Consider the following 16,927-nt stretch of genomic DNA (forward strand, 5'->3'; position numbering starts at 1 on the left):
GCTCCTACTATGTTATTCTGTTATTCCTTGAAACAAAAACAATGATCCTGAATAGGCTGAAAATACCCAGAATAGAGACTGGAGTGAAATTTCCTTTAAAGAGTACCATCTGAGGACAAAATCCCAAATGTGACGGAACAATAAATGAAATGTGTTAAAAGCACCGTTGGACTCAAGGTCAATGAAAACATGCTCCAAAAGGAAGCTGTGTACATAGCTTGTATTTTCTGAAACAGTTTGTGCAATCTCTCTGTATGGATCAATTCTGCATCACGCTGAGATGCTTGAAAACTGTTGCAGTGGATGGAAAGCTCTGTGTTCCAACTCCTGCCAGCCAGAAAAACCCACAAGAGGGCATGAAAATTGATCATGCAGAAGCCTCTTCCATATTGCACATTACAGGTTGAGTGTACTTCTATAATTAAAATTATGAAAAAAAAATCTCAGTAATGTGTTAATCAAATAAAGTAAACATGTGGATTGCCTTCAGTTTTATAATACTACATATTGGTGACTATGAAGATATCATTGATTGATTGATTGATTTAATTCAATTTCTATAGTCACCCAAAGTTTAAAAGGTTAATATTTGGATATAATTTGCTCACCATGAGACCTATGTAATACTGCTATTTTCTTAGAATTTTATAAATGTATCCACCATTACCAGTTCATTTGAAAAGCTATTTTTTGTATTGAAACACAGGTAATCTTGCTCACTGGCCATTCTAGTAATGAAAATCAAACATGCAGTAAGAAACGGGAGTAAGATTAAGTATTCAAAAAGGCAAATAGCTTCCAACTTTTAGGATGAACTGTTAACAGTAAATGAATTGACAGGGCTTGATAGAGCAGTTCTGAAGGCCTTGGAAAAGATAATCACATGCTGGGATTAGAATCATGTAGGCAATGGTTTTTACCTTTGACACTCTGTGAAAATGAAACTTGGAATTTGAACAAGCAGCCCAAAAAACATATTCACATTTCAACTTTAATGCTAGAGAAAATTCCACAGAATACTAGGGATATCCCCAAAGATCCCCCTAAATGGATGAATCATTGAACAAATCAACCCAGAGTTCTCAGCCAAATGACCATATTCAAAGTATCATACTTTGGATATATTAGATGAAGATCTAGTGCCCTGGAGAAGTCTGTGATGCCGAGAATGGTGGAAGGAAAGAGAAAATGATGACCAGTGACAGTGTGAATGGACTCCATTAAAGCAGCAATGATTGCACTGTTGGAAGATTTGAAAACCAGGCTGGGGACAAATTGTGATGGAGAAAGTCTGGTGGTTTATTGTGGTTGGTCGTATAGTCACCCAGATGTTTAGATTTGGCATTTTTATCCTTGCAGTTTCCTTATTCACACCTTCATTATTGGTGGCAGGCTATTTTTAAGGTGTTACTTTCATTGCTGAGAGTCTCTTTCTACTGAATAATTCTGCATTTGCCATCATTTTTTTTTTTTTTTCATTTTAATTCTTCTTGTCGAGGGATAAATTCACGTGTTGTTTCAATGCTGGCCTCTGTCTGCTCTGATATTATGACTTGTTATAAGTCATAATTTCTGTAGTCAACATCAGCTATTTTCTTTATATTTCCAATTGTTGTTATCTGAGTTTCTTCTACTGTTCTACTATTGTTTCCGCCATCTTCCATTTTCACAGTTTTTCTGTATCTTTCAATAGTTTATTTCTGATAATGGATTTCCTTTGATCTGGAAATCATTCACTGATATTTGAGTCTGGATAAATTCTTTCCCACAGTTCAAACATTTGCTTTAAATAGCCCTACTTTGTTGGTTCCTATTTATAAAAGCAGGCCATAATGATATGATTTTCAAACAGAATATACTTTTATTTTGTCTCTAGTTGTAGTTTTTCTTCCAGTAATGATTCAGGGTGGAGCCTTAGTTGCCAAGACATAGCTTCTGAGTCCCATTGCCTACTGTTTTCCCACCATTGTGTAGTAAATGAATAAATGGATAGGTTTAGTCTGGTTCTTTGGAGATTTGTCTGATGTGAGTGACCCATCTAAGTAGAATACAGGTAGTCCTCAACTTACGACCACAATTGAACCCAAAACTTACATTGCTAAGTGAGACATTTGTTAAGTAACTTTTGCCCCATTTTATGACTTTTCTTACCACAGTTGTTCAGTGAGTCTGTTGTTAAATTAATAACACCGTTGTTAAGTGAATCTGGCTTCCCCATTGACTTTTGTTCAGAAGGTTGAAAAAGGGGATTGCATGACCCCAGGACACTGTAACCACCATAAATATGAACCAGTTGATCCAAATGTAAATCACATGACCATGGGGATCCTGCAATGGTCGTAAATGTGAATGGTCACTAAACTAACTGTTGTAAGTTGAGGACTAGCTGTATATCACTGCCAGCATAGTTCTCAAACATCAGAATATCACAAAGGCATAACTATGGGCAGGATAATTGTGAATGTTGGTTGCACTATCAGATATTTAGATTAGATTTGGCATTTTTATCCACCTATCAAGTCATTCCCAATATGATGAATCAGGGTGGGATACAAAATAAACCCAGTTACAAAAATAGGTGAAGCTCCTTTTATTCCTTCACTTTGCTTCAAAGCTCCAAATATCCTTGACTGGAGACAAAAAAACTCCCCCACAAGCAGTTACAAAAAGGAGGAAATGCCGTTTAAACTAAAAATGCCTATAAATTATAAAGAGTAAAAACAACACAAATCACACAGAAGCAATTATGGGAACCAGGCAAGATAAGGGCGTGAAGACTCCACAGAAATCGAACACACACTGGGAAGGAAAACCAAACTCAGAGAGGAATGTCAAACTAGAGATATTTCCACACTTTGTTTCCAGCACCCGCCCATACGCATGTCCGTCCTTTTAACCAGTTGTGATGACCCGTAGTCTCTCAAAATAACCCAAAACCCAAAACATACATTAAAGTCTGGTAATGCCTTTAACTTAACTTCACTGTTTTATTAGGCACAGTTTAAAGTCATAAAAGTAAATAATGAGGCAAAAAGAAAACCAAAATAAACCGCATTGACGAGAGTTCCGAAGCAAGCCAAGATAATTAATCGTACATTCCAGGAAGGTAACCGAGGAGAGTCCATGGGAAGAATGCCAGCAAAGATAAACCTCTTTCAAAGTAAACACTAAACTTTGACTCCAGCAATTCTGACTACGCAGTTACAAACTTATATACATAGCTCCCAGCTGCAAACCACGAGGAGGATCCTCCTGAGTAGACCTCGCTTTTCCCTGATCCTCTCCTCCCTGCATGCCCTAGGATGGAGAGGGGATGGGCCTGGATCTTCCTCTGACTGCCCAGCTGGCCTCTGCCCTTCCCCAGCCTCCTCCACAACCTCTGTAGCTACACTTCCACTCCCTGTTAGCTGTTCCTCCTCTCCCTTGGAGTCAGTCTCCAACAGGGGCATGACACCCAAGAAGTTTGGCTAGAAAGATATTCATGGAGTTAAAAGTATCATGACAGGATGTAAACTGTTCCAAGTAAATCTGCCTTTTGCCATTGATAATTTTGTCAAAATGTTCAAGGGCTGCTCCAGAAGTTTTGGGATTGGATCCAAGGAATCTATTACTATTGGTATTATTTTTGCTTTCTTTTGCCAAAGTTTTGGAATATCTTGGATGAGGAACTAGACATGGTACTTCTTACAGTTCAGTCATCTTAATCATTCAAGTCCACCTAAATATGAACAACTATCATGTCATTAGGAGAGAGAAAAATATCTAAGCCAAGCCCAAAGTCTTTAATCCAATAAACAATCTAATTGGCATAGAAAACAAAATAATTTTCGAGGAAGAACTATGCCGCAGTGTGGAAGACTAGTAACTCTAATTTAGCTACCTCATTTTATGATACTATGTCCTAGTTATTATGGGAAGATTTCTGTGCTTTCTAAATGCTTATCTAATTAGACCTCATATCCCTGAAGTCTTTTGTCTACATATTTAATGAGCTCACTAACCACCAGGAACAGAAATAATGGGCTGCTAAATCCATTTACAGTTAAAAAAAATAAGAATGACTCTCAAATAAGACCTGTAGGCAGCATTAAAGCTCTATTCTTTCCATTTTCATTAGTATATTGTGATGTTGGTTACTAACAAGACATTATATAGTTTTTCTTCCTGTAAAAAGGGGGAAAAGATACATAACTTTTCAGACAGTCCAGATCTTTACTTTATTTACAGGTAGACCTCGACTCATGATCACTATTGAGCCCAAAATTTCTGTTGTTAAGTTGGATGACAGTTCCTACTAGGAGAACAGAAAAGCCACCTAATGTTGTGCTCCCAAATCCTGGGAAGATCAAAGATCTGGAGGCACAGTGAGGCTAGAATTCCTGGAGACAGAGAATGGGTTGCATTTCAAAGAAACTTGTAGTTCTACAATAGCTTCAAATGTACTTCCCCGAAGACAGAAATAAACCAGCTCAGCTTCGGAATAAAGTTGACACCATGGGATCACATAAACCCTGCACTGCTTTCAGATTGGTGCAGCGTTTGGATGTGGACATTCACATACTGTAATTCATCACCCAGTATGACACAGATCAGTGGACAAACAAATATGTCAGTTAGAGCAAGGAGTAGCAGATTTTTTTTTCCAGGCTGTGGAACCTGCTGGTTCTAAAAAAAACAATCAAATTGCCAGAATCCAACATTCCCGGGACAAAAATTAAGCTGCATTCAACCAAACCACAGTCTTTAATGGACCTCATCAATTTCTCATGGAACCCTAGGGTCCTTGCAAAACAGAGTTTGAAAAACCCTGGGTTAGAAGATGGTGTAATAATCGAATGTTAGATAAACAGCTAAGACTTGCACAGCTCAGAAAGTTTTGTTACCTACCTTTAAGACTTCGGCAGGGGATCCATAATAACATTTAAGGTAGGATTTTCAGATTGTTATATATCTTTATTCAAGTTTATCCATTTTTACCTTTTTTCCTTTTTATTTTGTTTGCCACTTGAAGGCCAAATAAATAAAAATGATTGCCTGAAATTCATACCATGGTAATAGACATGGTATAGTAAACCTGTACTTGTGTGTGTGTGTGTGCTCACAACTTCAAATCAAGGTTGTCTCATGTTGACTGCCTGTACTAGTCCCTGCAGTATTTTTGGCAAGCTTTTAACACTGGTTTGCCATTGCCTGCTTTGTAGGGTTGAGAGAGTAACTGGCCCAAAGTCATGCAGTTGGCTTTGTGCCTAAGGCAGAATAAGATATTCTGGTTTCTAGCCTGATGCCTTAAGCACTACACTAAACTGGTTCTCCCGAGTATTTTAAAACAGCATAAAATTGGCACTGAAGAATAGGAATTAAAATTGTACTTGAATATATTCAATTGACAAAAGGGCCGGGTGGAAGAAAGAATGTACAGCATATTTGTGTACAAATGTAAAGCAGAAAAGGGAATGAAAAAAACAAGCCGCTTAGCATTTTATTCATTTGTAGAAGTTTTCTCTGTGATCTTTCTTTTAACTTGTTTGCTTGAAGACAATATGAACCTGTATCTTTTTTGTGCCACAGATAATTGTGATTAAACTTTCATAGGAAAAAATATGAGAAGGAGACACAAATTATAAATACTGATGTAGAAAGTGAAAGAGAGCAGTAGAAGAAAAGAGAATAGAAAGCAAAAAGATCCCCCCTCCCCCAAAATAACCCAGGAATTTAAAACTATGGAAAGATCCTGTTTCCGATTCAATCTCAGGTATTTCAGCACTTGAAATTTTGTTTCGGTTACAATCTACAGTTTGCCAGCCTTGAGAGGACTGAGCTACATGGACCATTAATCTCACTTTCCAGCTCAATGTTTAATAGAATCGTTAATGATTTATACAAAATAAATACACTAAAATTCATTAAGCAAAGTGTACGTGTTTCATGGCCCATAGCTATATTCTGTTAAGAAATTACTTGATAGTTTTCTGACATTGATTATGTTGCTGAACTTGGTTTCAACATGGTGTGGTAGTTGTATTTCCCCAGAGTTCTTTGACTCACTGACGCAAGTAACCTAAAAGCAAATGCTATGCTGGTTATTTTAGTGGAATGCATCTATGCTTTTTTCAATATATATCTCCTAATGTCAATTAGGAGAAATGAAATTAGGAGAAATCTGAACCAAACGGCTGCTTAATGCTTCCTTGTTCCAAGAAATACTCTTATTTCCTTATTCACTAGTGCCTTACAGGAAAAGAATATTTTTCCAATCAAATAATCTCAGTAGTTTTATATTTTTTCAAAATATTTTATTATTCATTTATTTATCTATCAAATTTCTTTACCATCCATCACACTTGCATCCCTCTGGGCCGTATCTCTGCCTTTCTAAATTAAACTATTTTTAGTAATTTATTAGAAAGATGCATTCACATTTTTGAAGGATCATCGGTGCATCCTTAAAGTACAAGATAGAATTACAGAAAAAACTTTTTTTCTTTGACAGGCAATGCAGGATGGTGATATTCGCCCACTTGGAATATCTTCTTTGTCTCGGCCACTGTAGGTGGATTATCTGCAGCTTCCGGAGGATGAATGCAAAAACAAAAACAAAAAACAATATAGGTGGCAAGAATCACAAGGCCACAGAGTGAGAGAAAGGAAAATTATATTTACTGAAGTCCACAGAAATTAATTTAAATTGTATTGGAAGCTTACTCCAAGACGGAAAGTTCCTCAGATTCTTAGGGAGTTGTCCATTGGAGCATCATCAGAACATCTTGTCCATATAAATGTTGATCTTGCAACATTGTCTAAGTTATCTTTAATGGCAAATCCTTTCCGTCATTTCCTTCTGGAAGAAAATGAAGAATGAATGAATGGATAGATGACTACATTATATTTATTTGAAAGAAACTGAGTCGACTTTTAGAAAAATAGTCCCATATATGCAAATAATACATAGTGGTTAGGTAATATAAAGGAACAATAATGCAAGTTTTCAGTTGTTAATTATGGATGAAGTCTTCCTTACGTTAAATAGTTGCACAGCCATTCCTTAAACAAAGCACATCCAAATGTTAACATCTTTGTTATGTCATTAACATCTACTGATTTATATTTTTTCAACATTCACAGGTATTACGGTTTGTTTGTTTTTTACCAGAGGTATTCTAGTATTTTGGACTATTCAGAGCATACTAATATTATCAATGTTACCAGACAAATTAAGTTAGAGTTCAAGCATAGATTCCCTTCTTCTAATAATCTTTGTCCAAGGAAAGATTCTTTTGCTGATAGAAAATTTCCTGTCTCCTTCCTGCTCCAAACCAAAATGTTGAAGTACTTTGATTATCGTATGGAAGGTGGGAGGCTGTCTTCAGTCAAGTTCAGCACTGTTGTGAGATTTGAGCCAAAAATATCTGGCTCCCAAAACTTCTTCTGCCAATTAAGATCAGCTTGATCAAAATTCAGCTGAATATATAAATGCATATCTAATTAAAAAAAAATTCCAAGGCTATTGGTAACCGTATTGTTACTTTAAAAAATTAGATTTGTAGATAAATTGCTGTCATTTGCAAGTCATTTGAATCAATTATTTCCCTAATAAATATCACTAACTTTTAGATTGATTTCATCTTTAACTAAAGACCTTTCAGATGAAAGGACTAAAATGCTGAAATGAGACATGGGCCGTAAAAAGAGGAAAAATTGGCAATGACTCTTTGAGTTGCCATGGTGACAACCAAAAAGCTCAAAGACAAAGCTGATAAAAGCTTGTGTTGTGTTTAAAAAATCAATTTCTACTTTTTTACTATTTTCCTTTTGCTAACACAAAGAAACGAAGATATAAGAGGGAAATATATATCAGGAAAAAGGAGGATAAAATCTACATTCTATCTAATTTCACTGTGACAATAAGAAAGGACGTAGCTGTGGCAAGTAAAGTTTCCATCACAGATGAATGAGGATGGGAGAAGCCTTTCTATGACATTCTAATAGCATAAAGAATTTAGAATCTGAAGAGGGAAGCTCATATAATGACCTGTATTATCTAATCTACAAGGTATCCAACCTTGGCAACTTTAAGACTTCTGGATGGAGAATTCTGGGAGTTGAAGTCGTTGCCAAGGTTGAACTTCTCTGATCTAATAACCGACATGCAAACAAGTCGCGTGAAATTATTTCAAATAAATAAAAAGTTTGGGAGTTGCCATTATGCTTGCAATTATAATAGCCCATGTTTAAGCAGCTTATAATATCTATCTAAATAAAAGGTCAGCCCTGAATTCTTTATCATATATTGTGCAATACCATAATAGCAGCAAGAGGACCTTGCCAGCAAAGGAAAAAGGGTTATCTAAAAATGTACTATTTTGATGCTCAGTAGTGAGGAAATACAGAGGGCTAGATACAGTATTCATCCCCCTTGACAGGTCTAAAATGACCCAATTAAGCAACTGAACCTTCAGTTTGATTGATTAAATTGGAAAAATGAGTATTTGTGTATTTAAATAGTAGAGATAAAAGTTTAACTAAAGGTGAGCCTGGGAATTCAGCTACTTCTGAGAAAAATATTATGCTCATTCTATTGCCACAAATAAAATTCCATTCTCTCTCTCTCTCTCTCTCTCTCTCTCTCTCTCTCTCTCTCTCTCTCTCTCTCTCTCTCTCTCTCTCCCTCCCTCCCTCCCTCCCTCCCTCCCTCCCTCCCTCCTTTCCTCTCTTCCTCCCTCCCTGTAACTAACACTGGGTTATTTTCTTCAATGTTTCTTGTCAGACAACTTTGATAATGGAGGGGAACAATCCCCATAGCAACCTGTGTATTTCCAGGATTGCTGTATTTCTTGGCATTATTATTGTAACAAAAAACTGTTTGGCCCAGTAAAACAAATTATTGCTTTCCTGAGAGATGCATCTGTAAAGTTAGTCCTAGATGGAAAGAATTCAGTGATTCGTTTTATACCACCAAGTGAAAAAGAGAAATTTCTGTAAGAATTCAGTAAATCATCCCAAAACTGCACATGAAAAGAGTAAGGAAAAACAAGCACTTCTGCAAAGATATGAACTTTTGCATGCATATTGGCTAAAGTGGATAAAATGCCACATCTTGTTTCAGATATGGAAAAAACATATTTAGCGTATCTGCGGATGTTTGAGGCGGTTTCTATGTCTCAGCCCTTTTCCCATTTATAAAATAGAGTGGTTGCCTACTTTATTAAATTACTGAGTTCCATCTGTTTTATTTGTAAAGGAAGGAAGGCAGGAAGGAAGGAAGGATACATGTGTTGTTACAAATAGCCAGCCTGCATTCATAATACTATAACATCCCTGCCAGTCTAAAGACTGGACTTCATTTGCATTTTTATTTGCTATTTTTAGATTTCAATCTTTTCAAGAGAGATTGGAAATCTCCAGGGAAAAATAAGTTCCTGTGCCTGATACCCTCAGCACCTCTGATAAATGACTAGCATTACACTAATAAATGAGAAGAGATCCAGAATATAAAAAAAAATAAGACTTTGTTTTGGGATTAAGTTGTCTCTAAGTAATAGGTAAAAACTTTAGAAAAATGTTGAATGAGGCTTTGTTTTAAGCTTCCTTTTCTCTTAGCCCTATTTTTCTGAGCAAGTAGGACATTCTGTATAATTTAAGACTGTTTCCCTAAGATTTCTCTTCTTTCTATGAACTCACAATCAACATCCTTAATTATAGCAGACAATCACTGTTTTATTAGCTATATTTTGAGTTCCTTTTTTTAAAAAAATGATTTTATTTATCTCCTATGAAATGAATGTATCTTCAGTTTATCTTCAACAAACAAATAAATAAATATCTACAGGCCCCTCACATCCTGGACATAAACTGTTTCAATTTCTCCCCTCAAGAGGCTGCTACAGGCATTGCATTGCCAAAACTACTAGACACAAAGATAATTTCTTCCCCCAAGGCCATCACTCTGCTAAACACCAAATTCCCACAGAACTATCTTATGCCTAAAGATTTTTACCCATGTAGAAGGGTATATTGCTATTATCCTTGTCATCTTTCATCTTTCCTACTACCTTCTATTGGTATATAATGATTTATCAATTGTTTGTATCTTACGATTTATGATTGTATTTTATGATTTATCACTCTGTTGTTTGTATGTACACTAAGGGTTTATACACTGAAGACAAATTCCTTGTGTATCCAATCACACTTGGCCAAGAAAGAATTCTGGTCTATTCTATTCTAAACTGAAGGGCAAAACAAATTGTGGGCGTCTTATCTTTCACAGATTGGATAGATGAAGGACAGTAGTCGAGGTGTCCCATGGAAGATAATTGGTGGCAGCAGTAATTATCTCTTATCAGGTAGGCCAGGCTGTATAAACCCAGAGGGCTTCTAGGAAAGAATACTCAAAAGTTGTAGACATTTACTCTAGAATCCCAGCCATACTTCTACCTGTGTTGCTTTGATTTGGTTAGCAGCCATCAAATTCTATTTCCAACCAGTAACTTATTGTCCCCACTTTACGCCTGCAAAAATTTGCATCAAAACTCCCTTTTAAAGAGGTAAAAAAATACAGGTGCGCTATTACTTCCATTTCAATTCTCAGTGTTTCCATTCTCTGGAAGACTACTGATAAGATCCCAGAAGGAATGTGTGTTGGTTCTATCATCCATTGTAGCCCCATGAGCTTGAGAGAGTGACTAGAAGATAAGTAAGGAATTTGGATTTTTTTTTTCCCTTGAAGCACAAGAAAATGAAACCAAGCTATTTCAGAAATTGTTTTCACTGCAGTGGACACCTCTTCCCCAATCGATAAAAAATAGAGGGGAAAATTAGCATTCCTCATGTTCACAAGCCTCCAGCTACAGCATCATGTGACATGAAAAGAGAGGTCATCACTGGATCTTCATACCTTCCTAGAAGCGCTACAATACCAGCCACAACGTGATGCTCTTTATTCTACATAAAGCTCCATATATAAATATATGTAAATATATGTACATATTTGTAAAATAATCAGAAAAGAAGGGTCTACTCTTGTTTCTAAATTACTATTCAAACCTGAAACCAATTCCCAAAAGAAACATTTTACAGCACAATTCTACATTTACTTGGAAGGAAGTCCAGTGTATTCAACATGTTTCCTTCCTAAGAAGTAATTTAGTACAAAATCAGGACTGCCACATAATTCTTCCAATTACTGGTGCAAGAAAAATCTGCGATGAAGGTGAAAAAGAGGTCAAGAAGGGATGATTAGAGAAAGAATGGGCTTATCCAAGTAGCTTTAATGCCTATGTAATAGAATAATTACACCTTAGCTGTGCCCATTATACAAAATTGATTTTTCTTCCCTGCCTCCTTCTTTACTTAACACAGGAATGGGTTTTTTTTCCCCCTGCTCTTTATTTTTATTTTTAATTTTGTTTGCTGCCATCTCACCACAAGGCAACTTTCAAACATATAAAGCAGGAATGCTACTTAGGAACTTTTTTCCCCCCCAGGATCCAATCTGAGTCGGTCATCGGACCAGAAGTTTAGTCTTCCGAGCTTTCAGATTCATGCAGAAGCCCATCCTCAGGGAAATTCTCTCTCTCTCTCTACCAGAATGTGATTCCCCCCCCCCAATCCACTATTTTCTCTTTTCCAACAGAATAGGAACATGTACAGAGTTTGAATGGAGGTATATAGATTCTTCCCAATATTAGTGACTTCTCTCAGGGAACAGAATTAATTTGGTGGCAATATCTGAATTTGCTTCTTCTTTTTTTGCTTATCTTTGTAGAAGGATTCTTGTCAAAGCATTTATGCTAATGTTAGCAATGGGTATTTCAGTGAACTTGCACCCCATAATCTTAAAGAAGGAATGAGCTTTGCAACTGCGATATGGAAGTTGTGCCATTGTCGGTATTACAGCAGGTATGCTCACAAGATCTTTGGGGTGGGGGCAAATGTCCCCCATTGAGATAAGGCAGGCTAGAAACACTTCAAAGACTACATGAACACTACAGATTCAAGTAGGGCATACTGAGTGAAGGGGCCCACAGTGGCTCAATGGTTAAAGACTCCGAGTTTGACTGACTGGGTTCAAGACCTGAGTGACTTGTGAACTGTTATTTGCCCCAGCTCCTGCCCATCTAGCAGTTTGAAAACATGCAAATTGCAAGTACCGGTGGATAAATAAGTACCACTTCAGTGGGAGGGTAACAGCGTTCCATGCGCCTTGGCCATATGACCATGGAAATGTCTTCAGACAACACTAATACCCTTGGCTAAGAAATGGAGATGAGCACTGCCCTCTAGAGCAGGGGTCCCCAACCACCGGGCCCCGGCCCGGTACCGGTCCATGGAACATTATCTACCGGGCCACCGGTTTGCTGGGCACCGCCATCTTGTTTCGATGAGAAAGTGCTTCCGGGTGAGCTTTTCCGGTTGGAAAGCGGCGTTTGGGTCCTGAAGGAATCCTCGCACCTTAGCTTCATCGAAGGGGGGGGCGGCTTCGAACGAAACTAAGGCGCGAGGATTCTTTCAGCACCCAAGGCAAGGCGAGCCAAGCGACCGTCCCAAAGCCGTCCTGAAGCCCATCGACAAAGGTACAAAGGAGGAGTTGAAGGTGGTGGGGAGAAGCGGGGGACGGCTGGCTGGCCGGTCGCTCGGCTCACCTTGCCTTGTCATGCGTGCTGATGCTGGTACCGGGCCGCGGATCATTTTGTGATGCCGGTACCGGACCGTGGCACAAAAACGGTTGGGGGCCCCTGCCCTAGAGTCAGAAATGACTAGACAGGAAACCTTTACTTTTCCCTTTATACTAATTGAAAGCCTGACAGACTTTCTCTGTGCCTAGTCTTAACACCAATCAAATTCAAGGCAGGATTGTTTTGAGTTTCTTTCTCACACCTTCCCTTCCCCTGGGCTGTTATCTTTTATTTCACCATTGCCTACTCCAAGATTATTTAAGCGTTCCTCTATAACACCGCTTAGGGTCATGGTGGTTCAATGGCTAAGACGCTGAGCTTGTCAATCAGAAAGGTCGGCAGTTTGAATCCCTAGCACCACGTAACGGAGTGAGCTCCCGTTACTTGTCCCAGCTTCTGCCAACCAGCAGTTCGAATGCATGTAAAAATGCAAGTAAAAAAATAGGGACCACTTTGGTGGGAAGATAACAGCATTCCGTGCACCTTCAGCATTTAGTCATGCCGGCCACATGACCACAGAGACGTCTTCAGACAGTGCTAGCTCTTCAGCTTTGTAACGGAGATGAGCACCATCCCCTAGAGCCAGAAACGACTAGCACGTATGTGCGAGGGGAACCTTTACCTTTACTTACAACAGGACTGTCAAACTCCTGGCCCATGGACCGGATGCATCACATGCTGGCCACGCCCACGCCTGATTTAGCGAAGGGGAAAAAAGTCCCAATATATCATATGACACCACCATGACGATGTTAGTTTGACACCCTGCTCTACAACAATCAATACAATGTGTATCACAATATCGTGATGCAAACTGTGTTCCTTGCATTCTCGTGTGTGATCACACCGCAACTACAAAAAGGGCTGAGCGTGTGCAATGATGTCAGGACACACATTTCATCATGTCGGCATTCCTGGGCTTAGGAATGGATGCTGATGGATATGTTGTTAATCACATTTCACTTTCAATCTGGGAACAAGCAGGAGGAATAAAAGCCATGATGTAGCTGTGCATATCTTAACACCAAAAAGACAAATTCATATGTTTAAAGAATTGTTTAAAATCAATTGCTTGAACAATATGGTACAAAGAACAAAAAAACAATTCCTATTTGGCCAGCCAACAATACTGAGCACATTACTACCATTTTACAAGGATATTTGTGGAGAAACTTCCTCTTATTATGCCTTAAGGGAAACAGCAGGAAGGAGGGAAGTTATTACAAAGTTTTTTTTCCTTCTTCCCACCTTCATTGATTTCCTGTGTTTTAATTGCCTTTTAGGATCAGCAGCTATTCTGATGCCTGTGAAACACTGCATAGATATCCTCATCTACAAAACTGCTCCCAAAAGGCAAACACCTCATCAGAAAAAAATAGATTTCAGGTGGAGCAATCCCTTTTCACGCAGCGAGGCTCATACATCTTGCTAAATTGAAAACCTTAAAAAGTCTTATTACAACTTAGTGCAATAAATGAACCCAGCAATGTTCATAAGATATGGTTTTTGGCTTATGCACTGCGTAAAGCTAACCAAATTTGGTTTAATTAACAAACTATGTTTTAAAATGCATGGTTAAGCATAGCATGGGAAATTGCTGGGTTACCTCTAAATTGAGGGATGTCACTCCCTTTAAATCTATTACACAGGGTTGCTGTTGTGGGGATAAAATTAAAGAGGCTCCAAAAGCTCTATCTTGAGCTTTTGGGTGAAAAACACCATATAAATCTAATAATAAATAAAAAGTGAAGCTGTACTGTGCTGGAACTTTGATGGCGTTAATTTTTTTTTACTCCTGTGACTTATCACACATGCATTACTTAAGGCACCTAGGAAGTACACAGCTGGGAAATTTTAGTGCAGCTCTTAAATTACCTATGTTCTTCTAAAGCAAAAAAAAACAACACATTTATTAAGTCCCTATTCTCAAAAAAAAAAAAAAAAAGGAATAGAGATGCCTTGGTGCTACTCAATTAGAGTTGCAGGTTGTTCCGTAGATCAGTGGTCCCCAACCTTTTTTATGCCGCGGCCCGGTACCGGCATCAGCTGGGCGCCGCGGCCCCGGCATCAGCTGGGCGCCGCCATCTTGTTTTGATGAAAAAGTGCTTCCGGTGAGCTCACCGGAAGCACTTTTTCATCAAAACAAGATGGCGGCAGCCACGCTTTCAGTGAGCTTTTCCGGTAGAAATGGCTTTCTACCCAGAAAAGCTCACCGGAAGCACTTTTTCATCAAAACAAGATGGCGGCACCCAGCAAACCAGCGGTCCGGTAGGATTTGTTCCACGGACCGGTACCAGTCCGCGGACCGGTGGTTGGGGACCCCTGGCGTAGATGAAATTTCTGCTTTGGTGGTCTCTTTGTTCTATTCCGGATCAGTTTGTCTCATTCCAAAAGTATGTTCTTATCCACCTTCATCCCAAATGTCTCCCTAATTTACTCCCCTGTCTTTGCAACATTAAAAACTATGTGCCTATGCAGATTAATTGTGCATGACTTAATCACTAGTGAACTTGCAAAGCAATAAGCTAAAGGATCCCTTTGTTATTTCTGCACAACTGCTCTCTCCAGCATTCTTTCATCCAAAGAAAACCTTTCCTGTTTAGAACAGGGCTGTCAAATTCGCGGGCCACAGGCCAGATGTATCACACGCTGGCCACGCCCAGTTTAGCAAAGAGGGGGGGGAATCGTGAGATGTCACATGATGACGCCATAGTTTAGAAGCAAGAAGGAAGATAGGATGGTTCTTACCAGTGGTTCTAATTCCCTTTGATCAACCAAACTGAATTCATTGATGAAGTAGTAAAAGTGCTTGTAGCAAGTATTGACATGAGCTTCAGCACCAATACCGATGATGCTGTCAAAGTGATGGATATAAACATGGACGAAAACCCTGAAGAGGCGTGTGAGGATCTTTGTGCAGACCTGCTGGAAATTCTTGGGGAAAGGTACACCTGCAAAACAAACAAACAACAGTCTCCTAGCATCTCAAAATCAAATGTGGCCAAGGAAATGCTTTGGTGAACTATTAGTTAGGGCGTTCTATTTCTACCTCCTTCACAATCAAAGCGCTAAAATTTCAGTATCATCAGTGACAAAGTGGATGCCTTGAGAAAGGTCTGCTTCTATTGTAGCAATTGTTTGGATTACCAGAATAAATCTGTTCCACATGTACCTTGACATCATAAAGACTGTCACTGTGATGACCCGGGGCGTAGCACAAAAGCAACAAAGTCACAAAAATAGGTAAAGTCCCTTTAATACCTCCAACTTGGCTCCCAATGTCCAGTTATCATCTAGAGAAAAAATTCTCCCAAGAACAGTTTTTAAAGAGAAGAAATTCCTTCCGAACACAAAGTACATATAAATTATAAATAAAAACCAACACAAACCATGCTGCAGCAATTAATGAGACAGGGCAGGATAAGGAATTGAAGACTTCAAAAGATAACAAAACACACACAGTTGGGAGGATGCCAGAACTCAGATAAGACTTGACAAAGCAAAATAATTCATGCTTTGCTTCCAGCGAGGAGCTGTGCACTAACATTTATCCTGTTTTCCCAACTGCAGCTAATTAAGGGAATCAGGACCTTTTTCTCCCCCATAACCCACATTGCTCCCTTATCCATTCCTCCCTGCGTGCCCTAGGATGAAGAGGGAGTGGGCCTGGGTCTTCCTCTGAATGCCCAGCCAGACTGTGTCCTTCTCCAGTTTCCTCCACAGCCACCAGAGTCACATTCCCACTCCCTGTCAGCTGTTTCACCTCTCCCTCAGAATCAGATTCCAACAGGGCCATGACAGTCATATTGCAGCTGTGTAAGAATATGAAGTTGATATATAGATTAGTGTGCAGTGAACTTTGGAGCAAACTCCAGGAGACAGTGGAGGACAGGAGGGCCTGGTGTACAATGGTCCATGGGGTTGTGAAAAGTTGCACACAACTTTTAGTGATTGAATTGGACACATTGGACATATTTCAAGAATAAATGAAGCTGTCCTTTTATGGAATCAAAACTTTGGCCCATAAAGTCTCATGATGATCAATAGTGGTAATGGTGTCATGCCGAAGGATTTTGCCCAGACTTAATATTACCTGGAGATTGCAGGGATTGGAGCTGACACTTCAAGCATCAGTTTGTTTATGTCTTTCACTGTAATCTTAAAGTGGGATGAGTGGTAGGGGTTTATGAGTGGTAGGGTTTAAAAATCATTAGAGTGATTCATCTAGCACTAGAGAAATATTTTGAGGATAG

At 38.8% G+C, this 16,927-nt stretch overlaps 1 protein-coding gene across 2 annotated transcripts in view; it reads right to left on the reverse strand.

The window, feature by feature from the left end:
* Window positions 1–6,279: 6,279 nt before the first annotated feature.
* MOB3C (MOB kinase activator 3C) overlaps window positions 6,280–16,927 on the reverse strand; it is a 37,325-nt gene continuing 26,677 nt past the window's right edge. For both annotated transcript variants that reach the window (XM_087960219.1, XM_087960220.1), the window contains exons 3-4: window positions 15,423–15,625; window positions 6,280–6,838 (exon numbers count right to left, since the gene is read on the reverse strand). In XM_087960219.1, coding sequence (XP_087816345.1) covers window positions 6,809–6,838; window positions 15,423–15,625 — 233 coding nt within the window. In that variant the 3' untranslated portion in view covers window positions 6,280–6,808. The remainder of the gene's footprint in view (window positions 6,839–15,422; window positions 15,626–16,927) is intronic.

Source organism: Notechis scutatus, chromosome 3 (assembly GCF_049901735.1).
Source record: "Notechis scutatus isolate UNSWTSFEM ecotype Mainland chromosome 3, rNotScu1.2, whole genome shotgun sequence".
NCBI lineage: Eukaryota > Metazoa > Chordata > Lepidosauria > Squamata > Elapidae > Notechis > Notechis scutatus.